Source organism: Mixophyes fleayi, chromosome 1 (assembly GCF_038048845.1).
Source record: "Mixophyes fleayi isolate aMixFle1 chromosome 1, aMixFle1.hap1, whole genome shotgun sequence".
Lineage (NCBI taxonomy): Eukaryota > Metazoa > Chordata > Amphibia > Anura > Limnodynastidae > Mixophyes > Mixophyes fleayi.
The window spans coordinates 127889295-127904294 of NC_134402.1; the positions used below are offsets into that span (position 1 = coordinate 127889295).

Sequence of the window (15000 nt, forward strand, 5' to 3'; positions counted from 1 at the left end):
CACGCATAAGCAGGACATGCCTTCCAAATGTTCAGAATCGTGTGACAAACCATTAGAAAAAAAATTATTTGCACTATTTATCATAAATGAATTTCGGAAAGACGGGATACTGCCATTCATTGCTGTTTTACAGTCCTTGTGAACTACAATGTATTCTGAGGAACAAATATTTTGAAAGCAGAAAAAAAAAATTATCCTCAGTTAAGTTATGATCTTTAAAAGGTGCAAATAGTATTACATTAAAAATATAGGCTGAGTCTTTGTTTCCACTGAAGACCTGTAAAAATCACGTCCTTGTGCAGTATTAGAAAGGAAGAAATATTAGAATCCCTAGAATTTCATGTAAATATCTCATCACACAAAAATGACATTGTGATTTAGCGTATAGGTGCAATACTACAGGCACAACTGCGCCTAGCAGCATTCTGTGATGGGCGGAACAGGGCAGATTTAGGTGTTCCTTAATGAAAGCAGGTGCCAAATGGAGGGGTGGTGACTATACTAGGAAGGACCACACATAGGTGTACTGTAGGCTTCAGTAACTGAGATGGAGGAGTGAGATGTAAAGCAGAGAAGATTTAGATATTGTTTAACTCCTTCGTTGCTGAGGCTTTTTTCAGAAGAATTTGCATTTTCAGAAAATACCACTGTTTTGTTTATACCCCCTGACACAGTAACAAAAATCTAGCAAAATTGTCAAAAAAAGTTTTATTTTATTGAAATTTTATGAAACTGAACTGCAAGCTAATGTGTGTGTTTTGTCTCTTTGTTTGATATTTTTATTATTTATAATTTCTACAAAGACTTTATAGTTCTAGTTTGGTATCAATTCACTTTTCCAAAACATCAAGCATCAGGATTCTAAATATAGGTTTATAAAATAAACTAGACAACCCACTGCATAGAGTGAATGGTCTCTGAATGTGGTATAATACACGGAAATAACACATTTATTTACTTATTTATTTACTAAATAAAAGTTGAACCAACAGTTGAAAGGGATGGATTGTCATACCTTTCTGAATTGCTGCAAGTCTACCAACAATACCCCAATTGTATGGGTTGACTTACCGTAGATGGTGTCAGGATTACAAATATTCACACACCAGTTTATTCACATAAATATAATGGGCCTGAGTCATTAAGGAAAGTAAGTCAAAAAAGGAGCACATTTCTCTCCTGGACAAACCACAAGAAAGGGGTGCATATGAGTTTATTATTTTGTACATAAGTTAAATACTGTTTTTTTTTCATGTATCACACAAATACTTGATAGCTTTATTTTTACCCAGAATTTTAACGTTGACCTAGGACATGCCCTACCCCAACTATAAATTTGCCATCAAAGTTTAAATTTACCTCCGCCTCCAATGCAACATGGTTTTGCCAAGATGTAAAGTTACTCATTATTTTTTTTCCCCCTAGTGAATCAGGCCCAACATGTTTATTTGCCTGGTGATCACAATTGATCAACAGAAAATAAATCAAATGGACAGCGTTGTTTGAAAGAGGGGAACCCTTATTTACTTTGGAACCGTGGGAGAGATCTGAGCTCTTGCAGATTCCCCACCCCCTTCCCATTCTCCTACCTACAGCAATCATATTTATTACCTGCTGATAAAAAAATATCTTCAAATGAGGGTACCCCCATTTTTATAAGTACCAGGGATAGGGAAATATAAACTCTAAATGAGCCTCCCCCTATCCCTGGGACATTTTCCTCTTTTGTTCTATAAAGGCACAACCTCTGTGTGCACTTGCGTGCAGAGCCATAATGCTAGAGCTGCACCTCCACTCCAGCATTATTAAAAAAAGCCAACTCTGGCATTTCCTTTGGGGCTCCACTGCATATTTACCGCTCCCCCTCACCTTAATGCGCCTAATCTGATCCCTGTTCTGTTTAGAGCAGGCTCTCGGAAACTTAGAGAAAAGGTGGCAGTACTGGAAAAGTATAATTTATAAAGAATAAAGAAGTGATCGGTGGATTTTCTTGTAGCCCCTCCACTGCAGGACGAGTGGAAGTCATCCCTCTTGGGGTAGATTGAAGGACCAATGCCACTCATATTAGCGGCACAGGGATTAAAGACTGTTAATATTATTATTATTATTATTATTATTATTATTATTATCCAGTATTTTTAAGTGCCAAAACTTTACATAATGTAGTACATTTTCTAAGAGGTATACAGATATAAACAAACTAAAAACTCACCAATACAAAAGGGTGCTGTGAGAGCTTATAGTGAAAAGGTTAAGTAAATTGTTATATTGACACTGTGACAAAGCTGAAAACCAATAACATCACTTAGCACCAAAGGCAATAACATATTTTGCAGCTGATTATAGCAATATTCACATCACTCATATATCATAATATTCTTACCCACATTGTCAGCTAAGGTATACAACACAAATGTTTGATTTGTCTACAGCATAAAACTAGGCAAAATCATTATTTTATTACATTTCAGTACATTTGAAACAAAATGTGTGCTTTGAGTCCTATTGTGAGAAAAGTGTTACATAAAGAAAATGATTATTATTATTATTTATTATTATTATCATAGATTATCGCTTAAGATTTGGTGCCATAATTGGGATTAATACATTTTTATTGCATTACTGTAGATGGACTTAATGTGGGACACAAAGGCCCTGTGTTTTTATAAACTGCATAATATGTCCCAACTGTAAATAAGTGTACTAAAAGTTAACAGACTCACCTCACTGTCACTGTGATTTAATTAGCTGTGAGGTTCCATAGTAACCACGCGGCAATGTTTATGCACGCATTACCCGCAGTTACCACATTACCACATTACCACAGTATCACGAGTTGGTACTTTGACTCTACTTGATTCAGCCCCTGTGACTTCTGCTACCTTGCGTCACCAAATATCCTGTGTCATCTTCAGGGTATAGGAAACACAAGGTATTGAAATAACTAAACTAAAATCCTTTGAATCTTTGTACCCTGCAGATAGCATATATGGAGCTTACAACCATTCACAGTCCTAGGGGCAGCCTCTCTGGTGTTATTCAAAAGTAGGTTCAAAACTTATATATTCACCAAGGTTTATACCTTCAGTAAAAAAAAAAAAATCCTTATATTGCTATAACCTGATAGATTATTTTTAAACAGCCTTTCCTTAACTAATATTACTAATATTGTGCAGAGGTTTATTGCCTCTCAAGAGGTGAGAAGAATATTGTGTGCAACACAGGAGTTGTTCAATTTACACACACATAGAATGAAAGATATATTACATGTATATTTCACATCTCGGTGTACATCAGCAGGTACATCTTAACAGACATGTATTGATATATGCTGCAGAGCGTCACATATTAAGGAATCAAAAATATCCTCAAAACCAGATTTACACATTTCTTGCACTACACAAACGAACTCCATTGTAGCAGGATTGTTATATATTGCACATTCACTAATACTTAAATTTTTGACACAATACAGCCAATTAAATATCTCCATTCGACATAACAACTCATTTAGCTCGAGCTTTGCATTGGGCAAAAATATTAATAACTGTCTGCTAAATGATTATGTAAACTTTTACAAATAAATAAGAAAGATTTCATTCCAAAACCCTGCAACTACTGCAGCTATGAAAGAACAAGTTCCAGAGCATGCCACTAGGTGGCAGAATATCACTGTGTGTGCGTAAGAGATGAATAGGGAAAGTTTATTAAGTCATCTACGTCTCCTATAAGTAATTTTTACAAGTACGTTTTCTGTTATACAAGCATACAGGACATTCTCATTTATATAAGTATATAAGGCAAGGTTTTGATATATGTGTATGTATTAATTTTTTATTGGGTAAAATGTATCTCTTTTTTATTAGTCGATTGCAGCAGCATTCAAAGGCACTTTATTCCCATCTGGGCTAATAATTGTCTAAAACTTCTGCCTGAGAGAGGATATAAACTTTGTATGACTTTGTGTATTGTAGCAGGCACGACTGTATATATTCAAAAAAAATAGTCGCTTGAAGACTTGTTTCTAGCTTGTATTACCTAGTTCTTGTGGTGCACACAAAATGTAGAACCTGTTTTGAAGTAGGGCTTGCATGTCATTAAAATGACATTAAACATAGTCTCAATGTAAACATTACCACATTTGTTAGTTCTGGCAGTACCCCTGGGCTGTGTATATAGCTGTAACCTATTTTAAGGCTTCATACAGGACTGTAGCTTTGATTCCTGCACAAAGTTGTTATGTGTTATCTGTGCTGCATCAGTAAACATGTTATACATGATGTGTCTGCAATTATTTTATACAGTGATCAGTGGTGATCAAAGAGTTTACTTGCAGCTGACTTGAGCACAATCTTGATCAAAAACTGAAATGCATTTGGAAGTTTTCTGTACAATCCAACCCAAAACCCAAAAATTTTATGAGTTTTATATTATACTGAAAACATGTATATGCCATATAAACTAGAAAAAAAACTAAGTATACATGTACATCTAGAATAGCATGTCGTTAGATCATTGACACTAACAGTGGCACGTTTGACACAGGACACAAAGGTATATAAGTAAAATAGTGTCCTTACCTTGCACACATGAAGAGGCTCTTGAAACTCCTTTCCACCTTGCAGCCTGAAGCCCCAGGGTGCTCCTCCACTCATTGTAACACAGATAAAATCCCCAGTGCCCATTTTGACTGGTCGTGGTTGCTGTAAATTCCTTTGCTGGTGCTGGCAAAAAAAGTTTTTCTAAGTTACACTCCTGTGGTCAAACAGCAACCAGGTTAGCAGAGTATGTACAGCACCACTCTGAGACCTATTACACATTGAAATGTAGTTATTGAGAAGGATGGAATACATGCAGAGAAGTCCATGGACCAGCCCACTGCATCGTCACAGGGATATGTCCATCCCCCAGTTCCTGGGAAAGGATTTGGGGGTTTTTTTTCTTTCTAAATCTTAGCATCATCCCACTCAAAGTGCTTCATTTATTAGGGAAACAATGCTGTATAAATAAGAGTTTGGCAAAAACAAAATGGTTGTGTAATGAACAGATTGATAAAATAATAACAAACAATAATAATAATTATTATTATGACATCATATTGCAATAGTAGAAATAATTTATTGTTTGCAAAAAATCAAGTAAGATAACAGACTATACAAAAAAATCACTGATAACCACTTACATTGTTGCCCTTTCAGGGCAAAATTATTTAATGTTAGTCACTTTTGGAAAGCTTTCTCCCTTATTCTAACTCCATCCCTTGCTCATGCAGTTGTCACCAAACTAAAAGTTGCCACTTCTCGTTAAATCACTCAAAATAATAGTTTAAAACAAGTTTATTAGTTATATATGAGATGATGTGTGAGCACAACCTCATATAGTTATATAGTAAGTTGCAGCAACATACTTGTGTTTGACTGATGTGAATGGTTAAAAATGTAATGTGCTGCATAATATGTTAGCACCATATAAATAGAGAATTTATATATTAATAGCATAAGTACGACTTTTATGAGTGACTTATTTCTATGATGTTGTTGTCTGAGCAGGGCACTTCATATGCAAAATTAAAGGTCTTGTTCTGTAGAAAAATATTGGCGCTGTAATCGGTTACTTTGGAGTTATTTTGCATATGTCCTTCCACCATTTACAACAATGGCATTAACATTGTCCTCTGGAAAATGTGACAGTTGGCCAAACACCTGTGCACCTGCAGGTTGCTCTGGAAACTGTGACAGTTAGTGAACTTTCTCTGTGCACTTGCTGGGTGACCTGGAACATGTGACTAGGTGGTCTGGAATTAGGTGGTCTGGAAACTGTGACAGTTATTTGCAGCCCTGCAGAGTAACCTGGAACATGTGACCTGCTGGGTGATCTGGAAACTGTAACAGATATTTGCAGCCACATATATCAACATGTGAGGGAGCGGTGAAGGACTACAAGCAAAACGGTAATCGAGATAGGTGCTGAAGAGGACTGTTGGACGTTAATGTTACGGGTGGCATCACACAACTGAGATAACATTATTGCACCAAAAGTACACCCTAAGATTCACAATTATTAATTATGGACATTATAATATCTTATACTACATCATCTCTACTACAGTACCATCATTGTAGAGTACCATTATCAGGAGGAGTCCTATCTCACATTTGGACAGTAATACACTCTCTATCCTCATTTTGCTTCTCCCCTCAGCAAAGAGACATTTTCGGGAGGAATTTGTCATTTTTATCCAGCTGCTAGGGCAGCATATAGAGTTGGACAGCAGCTCAACCATATTATACATAATTTAGAGGCCCGGATCATCGTGAAGTTCATCAGCGACAGACTTTGAGATAAATACTGATATATATATATATATGGTCTGAATACCCTAATTTCCACATATATTAAAGATATGACACTGCTGTGACTGAACATGCAAAATACACAGTCCAATATGTAGGTGCACACTTTAAGCACAGAAATATATGCAGTCTTTTGGGGTTAGGAGCAATCTTTTGGGGTTAGACGACTGCCCTTCACACACTTCAGCCAGATAAATCACACCAGTCCAGTATTTTGGGTTCAACTATCCTCAGCTAGATTTATTTTCCAGGCATAAAAATAAACAAACAGAAACAAAATCCTTGCCTATCCAGCAGGCACGCAGGAACACCCTCTCTCTTGTAAAGGACCTTGTGTCCCACACATATACAAAATATACAACTTACTGGTCACCATTTGCAGTGTCTCTCAGGAGGCATCCAACCTCCTTCCCAGGTCTGATAAAGAGAGGAAACTAAGAAGGAAAAGACCGCACTAGGTTGTCCAATACACTTCCACTCTAATCACTGCACTAATTAGGCTGGGATAATAATAACTATCCACTTGTTGTTATTTTTTTATTTGTGGTTTTCAATAAAGAGAGGAAACTGCCTAGCAACTTTTTATCAGCACCTTGCAGACAAACAGCCTGTCGCTAAAAGTGGGAGTGAATGACAGTCATCATTGTTTCTGTCATGGTATTGTTTTTACTTACCTTACCTGTTAGGACTCTGTCCTTATTCTGAATTTGGCTTGTAGTACCTCTGTGCTACCAGAGGTGCTGCTGTTATATCTGGACAGTTTTTACTTGCCTGCAAGGTGTTAAGCCTTCATCATCTGAGCTGGATCATGATCACCTATGTCTGGCCTTCAACTACGTATGAAACCGACATATTTTTCAAGAACAATGTAACAAAGTAAGTTTAATGATTATGAATTTCAGAGGTAAGCCACAGACTTGGGCCTTCTTCCTTTTTAATTCGGATGACCCCATAATCCATAATACCATAGATTTCGTTAATGCCATTAGTCAGAAATATACTTCATCAACAGTTAAAATTGTGGAGTGTCTGGAATCTGCTCCTTAAATGGGGGGCTATGTTAGGAATCTCCTTATTTTGAATTTGTACCAGAGGTACTGCTATTTCATCTGGACAGATTTTTCTTGCTTGCAAGGGGTTAAGCCCTCATCATCTGAGCTGGATCATGATCAGCTGAGTCTGGCCTTTATTAGACTGCCTTTTCCAACAGACTAGGCCAGTTCTTTTGTCTCTGCTGCTAGTTTTTGGATGTTCCTGTTTCTTTCCTGATGTCTCCCTGGCATTGAATCTTGCATTGTTCCATTATCCTGCATATCCTTTTGGGAGCCAGACCACAGCTTTGTTTGACCTTGCTCCTGCTTGCTCCCTGGCATATTGTGGATCTCTCGACTTCTGAAACCTGGATTGCCTGACCCTTCTTTTGCTTGATTCTCTCATGGATCATCCAGTGCCTTGTGCCTCCTGGTTAACCTGTGCATTGTGCCTCCTGACTAACCTGGTAATTCAGTCACCTTGTGCTTACACTTAATCTGCTAAACCTGGTACCCACAATCTTCACTTCATCTTTTTTGCCTGATATTCAGTGCCACCTGTTTCATCTGCTTAACCTGGTAATCTTGGACATCCTGCATCCTGTGCTGCAATTCACCTTTTGTGTCTAGAACTCTGCATTTATCCATTATATCTATTATTTCTGCTATCTTGAACCTGCTGCTTCTATGAACTATGCTTGCCCTTAACTGTTGACTGCACTTATTTACTTCCTGTGTCAACTCTGTTTTTAATAAAGACACTTTTGGTTCATGTATTATCACTCTCTGTGGAGATCATACTGAGAATCCATAACATTGTAAAGATGCCCCTGGAGAGTAGTGCCCCCGACATCGCTGTGCCCTTGGGGCTGAAAATGTTCCTGTGCCCGGTGCCTGTGAAGAGGGCGAAGACTTTCACCATTACTGTGCCCCTGGAGGGGCTGAAGAGTCCCCTGGTGGCTGAGCCCTACAAGCGGGTGAAGAAAGAAGGTTACTCACCCGTCCAGCGCTCCCGCGGTGAGTATCGCTTCTTTCCCCCAGGTTCTGGCAGCGGAGGAAGGATGAGCCAATCAGGGCTCATCTTTCCCCGCTGGCCAATCAGCAGCCGGATACGTGAGCCAATCGGCCGTTTAAAAGTTTGGCGCCGACGCGAGCCAATCAGCGCTCGCGCCGGCTCATGACGTCACACCGGCGACTATATAAGTCGCTGGGCGGTGCCATTTTGGCAGTAGAGAGTCGGCGGCGGAGGGAGAAGGACGTCGTGGGACCACCGGAGCGCATCAAGAAGAAAAGAAGCCGCCGGAGCAGAGATCATCGGCGGAGAGCCCTTGTAAGGGCTAAGAGCGCCCCCACCAAGCAGCCCTCAACAGCGCCGAAGAGGAGAAGAAGCGCCGCCGGCTGGAGAGTCTGGAAGACCCGGAAAAGAATGCAGAAGACGGCGTGGCAAGTTGAGTATCCTGCGCAGAGCAGGTAAGTAGCCTTAACGTTAGGTCGGGCACTAGGCCCGTGGCCACGGTCGGGCACAAGGTCCATGGAGCAGTGAATTAGGGGCACAAGGCCCAGGGAATTGGGCACTAGGCCCCGATAAAGTAGTGGGCCAGTAGGCCATAAGTTTTAAAGGGCACAAGGCCCTGTTAGTAAGTTAGGCAGGGGGACTCAGAGCCCCAGGTATAAAAGGGCACAAGGCCCTTAGGTAGGTAGTGGCCTAGAGGCCATAGGAAGGCCACAGGGCCTGGTTAGGGGCTGACAGCCCATAGACTGAGAAGGGCACAAGGCCTTGTTTGTTAGATAGGGAGGCCACAAGGCCTAAGTAGGCAGGGGCTAGTACCCCTAGGTAGTAGGGCACAAGGCCCTAGCTAGTGGGCTCAGAGCCCTGAGTTAGAGAGGGGGCTGAGGCCCATAGTCAGAGCGCAAGGCTCTGTAGGCAGCTGTGCACGAGGGACATGGTGTGTAGGGCATAAGGCCCTGGTGGTGTGATAGAGGCGTGAGAGCCTCGTGAGTGTAGGCGTGGTCCTGTGTGAGGTGAGCACACGGAGTTAGGAGGTACAGTAGAGCAGAGGCTCCTGTGGTGTTGTAGCAGCCGGCTGGTTGGCTAGCAGCTGTGTGCTCTGGTGAGTAGCGTACAAAGTACTGTATACTGCATTTATTTTGTCTGTGCGGCGAGTATTGTTTGTATTACTGTATTTTGGGGTGTGCTACATATTGTGTCATGGGGCAAGACGTCAGGCCCCCATTAAAGGCAGGCTCTTGTTCCCTGTGTTTTGCTGTACTAACCTGTGCTGTGGGGGACAAGTGTAGTTACCAGCTTACACATAGTCAGGGGAGAACATACGTAGTTTTCCCGTCTCTTAGGTTCCTGGGGTCATGCTGGTTCCCAGAGGGGGTGACTGAGTGAGTCGGTGGCAGTGCTGCACAGCTCAAGGCAGTTCCAGGGGCGGCCCTTGGTTCTGGTTGAGGGTCCCCAAGCCCGAGTTCCGTGCAGGTTAACCTGTGGTTCCGGGTGCAAGGACACGTGTTAGATACCCGAGTACAGGCAGTCGGGCGGTTCAGTTTCGATCGGCTGTTCCGTGCGGCAGTCGGCCCACGGGTTATTGTGCTGTTCCAGCGAGCCTCAGTCGGGCCTGGTGCAGCCAGTCCTTAGGGTCCGTGGGTGACCCCATAGTAAGGAGACAGTCTCCTTGGTTAGACCTGGGTGAGGGGGTTAGGAACCGCCCTCCGGTATAGTCCGTGAACTCCGGCTGGAGTTCCCCGTAGCGCTTAGTGAGCAGTTCCGTTAGTGCACCACACCTAGTTAGTCATAGTTGTTTGACTTTGCTGCGTTGCCGGCCATTAAAGCGTTGTTAGGGTCGGGTCGCTGTTGTAGTCAGTTTAGTTTTGTGGGTGCCCATCTTAGTCTCACTGAGAGTGCAGAGGGAGGCTGTGTGTGTTCCTTGTCATCCGCAGGTGTCAGGGAGGTGCAGGAGTACCGGATCGGAAGTGGGAGTGTCCCGGTGAGTATCACGCTCAATTCCCCCTTTCGGTTAGGCCCTCAGCGGGTGGTGTGCGGGGTTCTTGAGGCGGGATTAGTCCTGGTCTCAAGTGCCTGTAGTCCCCCGTGCCTTGGCAAGAGCAAAGTGAGGAGGCGGCAAGTGGGCTTGGACTGAGAGTGTCCTTGTTCTTGTAGGCACGGCCGTAATCTCTGACTCTTTCTAAGAGGGAAGTGGTTGGAGGTGACAAGGGTTGTGGCTGCTGATCTGCTGGGATCGAATCGCAGCTGGGATATTGGAAGCGGACTGGAGGTGACCATCGTTTACAAAGTAAGTTCTTTTGTGTTACGTCTGTCCTGTTCCCCGCAGGCGCTACAACATTACCTTATTCTACATACCCATTACTGATTAAAAACCTTTGATCATACCCACTTACCATCCTGTCACCTTGTAATAAAAATCCCCAATCTATATATTGTATACCAAATTATGTGGCAGGACTGTGCTGAACATCAGAGGTAAGACTCCACATATATTCAGTCTTATCACCATCACTTCCAAGAGTGGCTAGAAAGGGGTGTTACATTTATGTAGTTGGCTCCTACAACAACACACTTAAGAGATAAGTAGTTTTAGGTAATTACTTGTGTATTTATTCTAGTAAAAATTTCCCAGATTAATTGGTCATCAATACAAAAACAATTACATAAAATTATTAATCTGTGATGGGTGCTGTTCAAATTAATATGGCTAGGAGTCAAGCATATGGACAGTGTGGATGAGAAGCCAGGAAGATGTAGCTGCTGTTTGCTAAATAGGCCCCCTTGTGCACTGCCACTATAACATCATAGCAGTGTTATGCCCACAGAAGTAGCAGCACTATCAGTCAGTAAACAATCTGGCAATGCAGTACAGAAAGGAAATCCAATGCTCTAGTCAGATTTGGCCGAGGTCTGGTATACTAATGGACTGCACAGTACAAAGGCGATATCTGGAGTCAGGAGGAATGGCCAAGGTCAAGTGTAGGAGATCCAAGCAATAGGGAACGGTACCAAATGTTATCCTAAACATAGGCAGCGAAGGTCATACACAGGAAGAAAAGTAATAGCACAAGGCACAATGAATATGCAGGGAACAAGGTAAGGGCACAGGGAGCAGGGATCTGGAGTCAGACGCCTAACAGAACTTGTTGTTCTGACACAGATCCTGTGTCAAAGCTGCACTAAATAGCAAAGGGATTTAAAATCCACACTCAGTGGTCACATGACAGCAGTACAGGAAAGCTGCTCGCCTGCAAGTCAGATGGCGCGAGCGGCAGCAGGACAGGAGCGTAGAGCAGGTAAGTGCCTTACATTCGCCCCTCTCATAAGGGTGAACACTGTGCACCCTAACGGGTTTACAAGGACATTTTTTATGGAAGCGTTCAAGAAGATCAGAAGCATGAACATCTATAGTAGCAATCCAAGAGCGTTCTTCAGGTCCATACCACTTCCAATCGACAAGAAACTGAAGAGCACCTTTTGAGATATGGGAGTTAAGGCTCTCGTTAACTTCAGATTCTTGGTCTTGTACAGAAATGGTAGGAGGGATTTACTTATGGAAAGAAAACTTTTTAACAAGCAATTTTAAAAGGGAGATGTCAAAGAAATTGGGTATCTTCAAGGTAGGAGATAATCTTAACCTAAAAGTCACAGGGTTGATAACCTCCACAATCTCAAAAGGTTTCAATAAAACGTCATGCAAATTTCCTAGAGGGAAAGTGTAGGCGAAGAGTGTGTCTACAGCGGGAACTCCAGAAGTGGGTAAGTCAGATAATGGAGGGAGTTTGGGATGAAACCCTTGAACAGCAAAGAAGGGAGAAGTAGCAGTAGACTCATGACACTGATTATTATGGGTGAATTTTGCCCACGGTAATAAATCCACTCAATTGTCATGTTTAAAAGAAATATAGCACCTGAGGAACGTCTCGAGCTCTTGGTAAGTTCTCTCAGTCTTTGGAGGGAGGTAAATCTGTAATAAAATCCATTGAGAGATGACGCCAAGGATGATCAGGAATGGCAAGAGGATTTAAGAGACCTTAGGGTGCATGTCTAGGAACCTTGGTTTTGGCACAGATGGAACAGGAAGAAACAAATCCCTCCACTTCGAACTGTAAGGAATGCCACCAGTAGGCTCAGGAAATTAATTCCCTAGTCTTCTTGATACCTGCATGTCCAGCAAAATGAGAGGCATGGGCCGTTTTAAGGGGTTTGGCTTGTAGGTGGAATGGAATGAAGGTTTTCTTGTGGGGAATTCTCAGATCCGTGGGCATGGTACTGGCCACAATACATTTAATATTTAACACAAATCTCTCCTTACAGTGAGGTTCTTGATCAGCAGAATCAAAAGACAGAGAGAGGGCATCAGCTTTTTTGTTTTTGGAGCCCGGCCTGAAGGTGATGATAATATCGAAGTGGGAGAAAAATAAAGACTACCTAGCTTGCCGAGGATTCAGAGAGTAAGTGTATTGCAAATATCAGAGATTTTTCTGATCAGTTTAGATGGTCACGGGAATTTTTTTTGCTTACAGACACCTTGCATGCTGATAATTTCCTAATAGTTTAGGATGAATTTAAAGCATATACTAAAAGCCTGTTGTCCAGTACAATTAATGCTGTAAATCTTATTTCTAGGCTGGGGAGGCAGATATTGCAAATTGGGTGTTCACAGTTTAAAGCGTGTATGAGAGTTAACCTGTTTAAAATGTCCATACTTTCAAGAATTCTATATGTAGTATTGTGTTATGTTCGTTTAGTCGCTATCAATAAATATTATCCGCTGCGATCAATTCCAACACACAAAGAGATTTAATAGCAAGATATAACAAATAACAATTAAATAAAATAAAGTACAGCCGATACATACGGACCGCACTGGATCCAGCATACAGTCATTAAGTCCTGAAGCCTGTGGTCAAAGTGGACTGAATGATGGTCTCACTGCCTGGCTTATATACAGTTTGAGGTACATAAAAAACAGTAGTAATGTCATGGCATTTTTCCATTGGTTCAGGATTTAGGACAGTCCAGTATAATGCAGGTCATAGGTCGGTTCAAACGATTTTCTCCAAGGGTGGGGGTCAACCCTCCAACTGCTGCCTACATGTCTTCCCTCAGGAGCCTGCCAAAATACTGGTTCAAACCAGCCTATTAGCATTCCAAACACAATATAATTTTGAGCATTAATCCTTTATCATCCATAACTAGCATACGCAAGGTGCAATCGCTTAGCCGATTATAGCAGATGTCTGATGGTGAAAAGTGGATTAGTATGACACCAAACATTTCCTATATCCTGAACCTTAGATATCAATAAAGTTGTTTTAACATTATTATATTAAACTATTCAATCTATTACATTCAATTATAAAAGGCTATGTGCTGTAACTTTATTAAGGTGAACAATTTACAAATGAATGTGTGAGTGTAAATGTATTTAAAAATGTTCGCTAGTGTTTTTGCGCAATCAGCCCTTCTACGTCATAGCGTACTATTCGCATATTTTTCAAAGCCAATTAAATCACTGTTTATTAATTTGAAATGACTTCATCCAATTATTTGAATTTCACAATTGCAATCCCCAAACTTAACATGGTTGGAAGGCTTTATAAGGGGCAATGACTGTGCTAATTTGTCCTTTTTGTGTAGTGCTGTCGGTATGAGTGGTTTTACTCAACCCTATTTCCAGTAATACTATTTTGCCACACAATTTAGTCAGCTAGCCTGGTGGTTTAAGCTTACAATATTTCCAATAAGGTGATCAGTCAGCATCAGTTAAATATTCAAATATATTTTATAGATCAAAAGCCACATAAATATTATTTTAGTAATGCTGGTGACACAATGATTATTCTGCCACTCAGTTTGTACAGTTTGTTTGAGCACAATCTATTTTCATTCTTGTCATGCCACTTTAGGATTACCTTAGCATACATGGTCATTTGGGAACAGTACAAGTACCCATCTAGTGTTATCATGACATAAAAATATCTGTAAACTATGTGTCTATTTCTTCAAAATTGTGCATTGGATTTCTATGCAGATCAGGGATGTTCCCTAGTGCTGTCAGATGGGGCATTAATCCACCTCACTATATGTAAAATCCACAAAAATGTGATTTTATTTTACAGAATAAGAATTTAAATGAGCTGACAGAGTGTATATTGCACATATAGGATTGTATGTGCCATTACAGGGCTCTTCAGCTTTATGTAAATAAATGATATAGCTTTGTCCATTGCAATGGTTATTATTACTCCACCGTGGACAATAATGTAGTCAAGATCCACCTTCCACCTCTAGCACTTTTTATACTGTGACTTTTGCTTGATAATCATGTGGCAAATAGGAATAATTCATGCATAATATGAACATGCTCCTTTAATGTTGGTATTTCAGCCAAAAAAAATCACCCACTGGCTACTTATTGACTATATACAGATGTAACCAGCACAATTGTAGTAATGCGCAACAGATGTTCCAGTTCAAAGTTACAGTGGATGTCATGTACAAAGCACATCCAATGTGTACTGTTAAATGTCTCGGTTGTACACACCTACCCTCTTTTTTGAACTGGAAGCTCACTATACAAAGTGATCAAAGTCCTATTTCC

At 41.0% G+C, this 15000-nt stretch overlaps 1 protein-coding gene across 1 annotated transcript in view; it reads right to left on the bottom strand.

The window, feature by feature from the left end:
* SYNPO2 (synaptopodin 2) overlaps positions 1-4811 on the bottom strand; it is a 249757-nt gene extending 244946 nt beyond the window's left edge. The window contains exon 1 of the mRNA XM_075200335.1: positions 4581-4811. Within this exon, the coding sequence (XP_075056436.1) occupies positions 4581-4685 (105 nt within the window). The 5' untranslated portion in view covers positions 4686-4811. The remainder of the gene's footprint in view (positions 1-4580) is intronic.
* Between the last annotated feature and the right edge of the window lie 10189 nt (positions 4812-15000).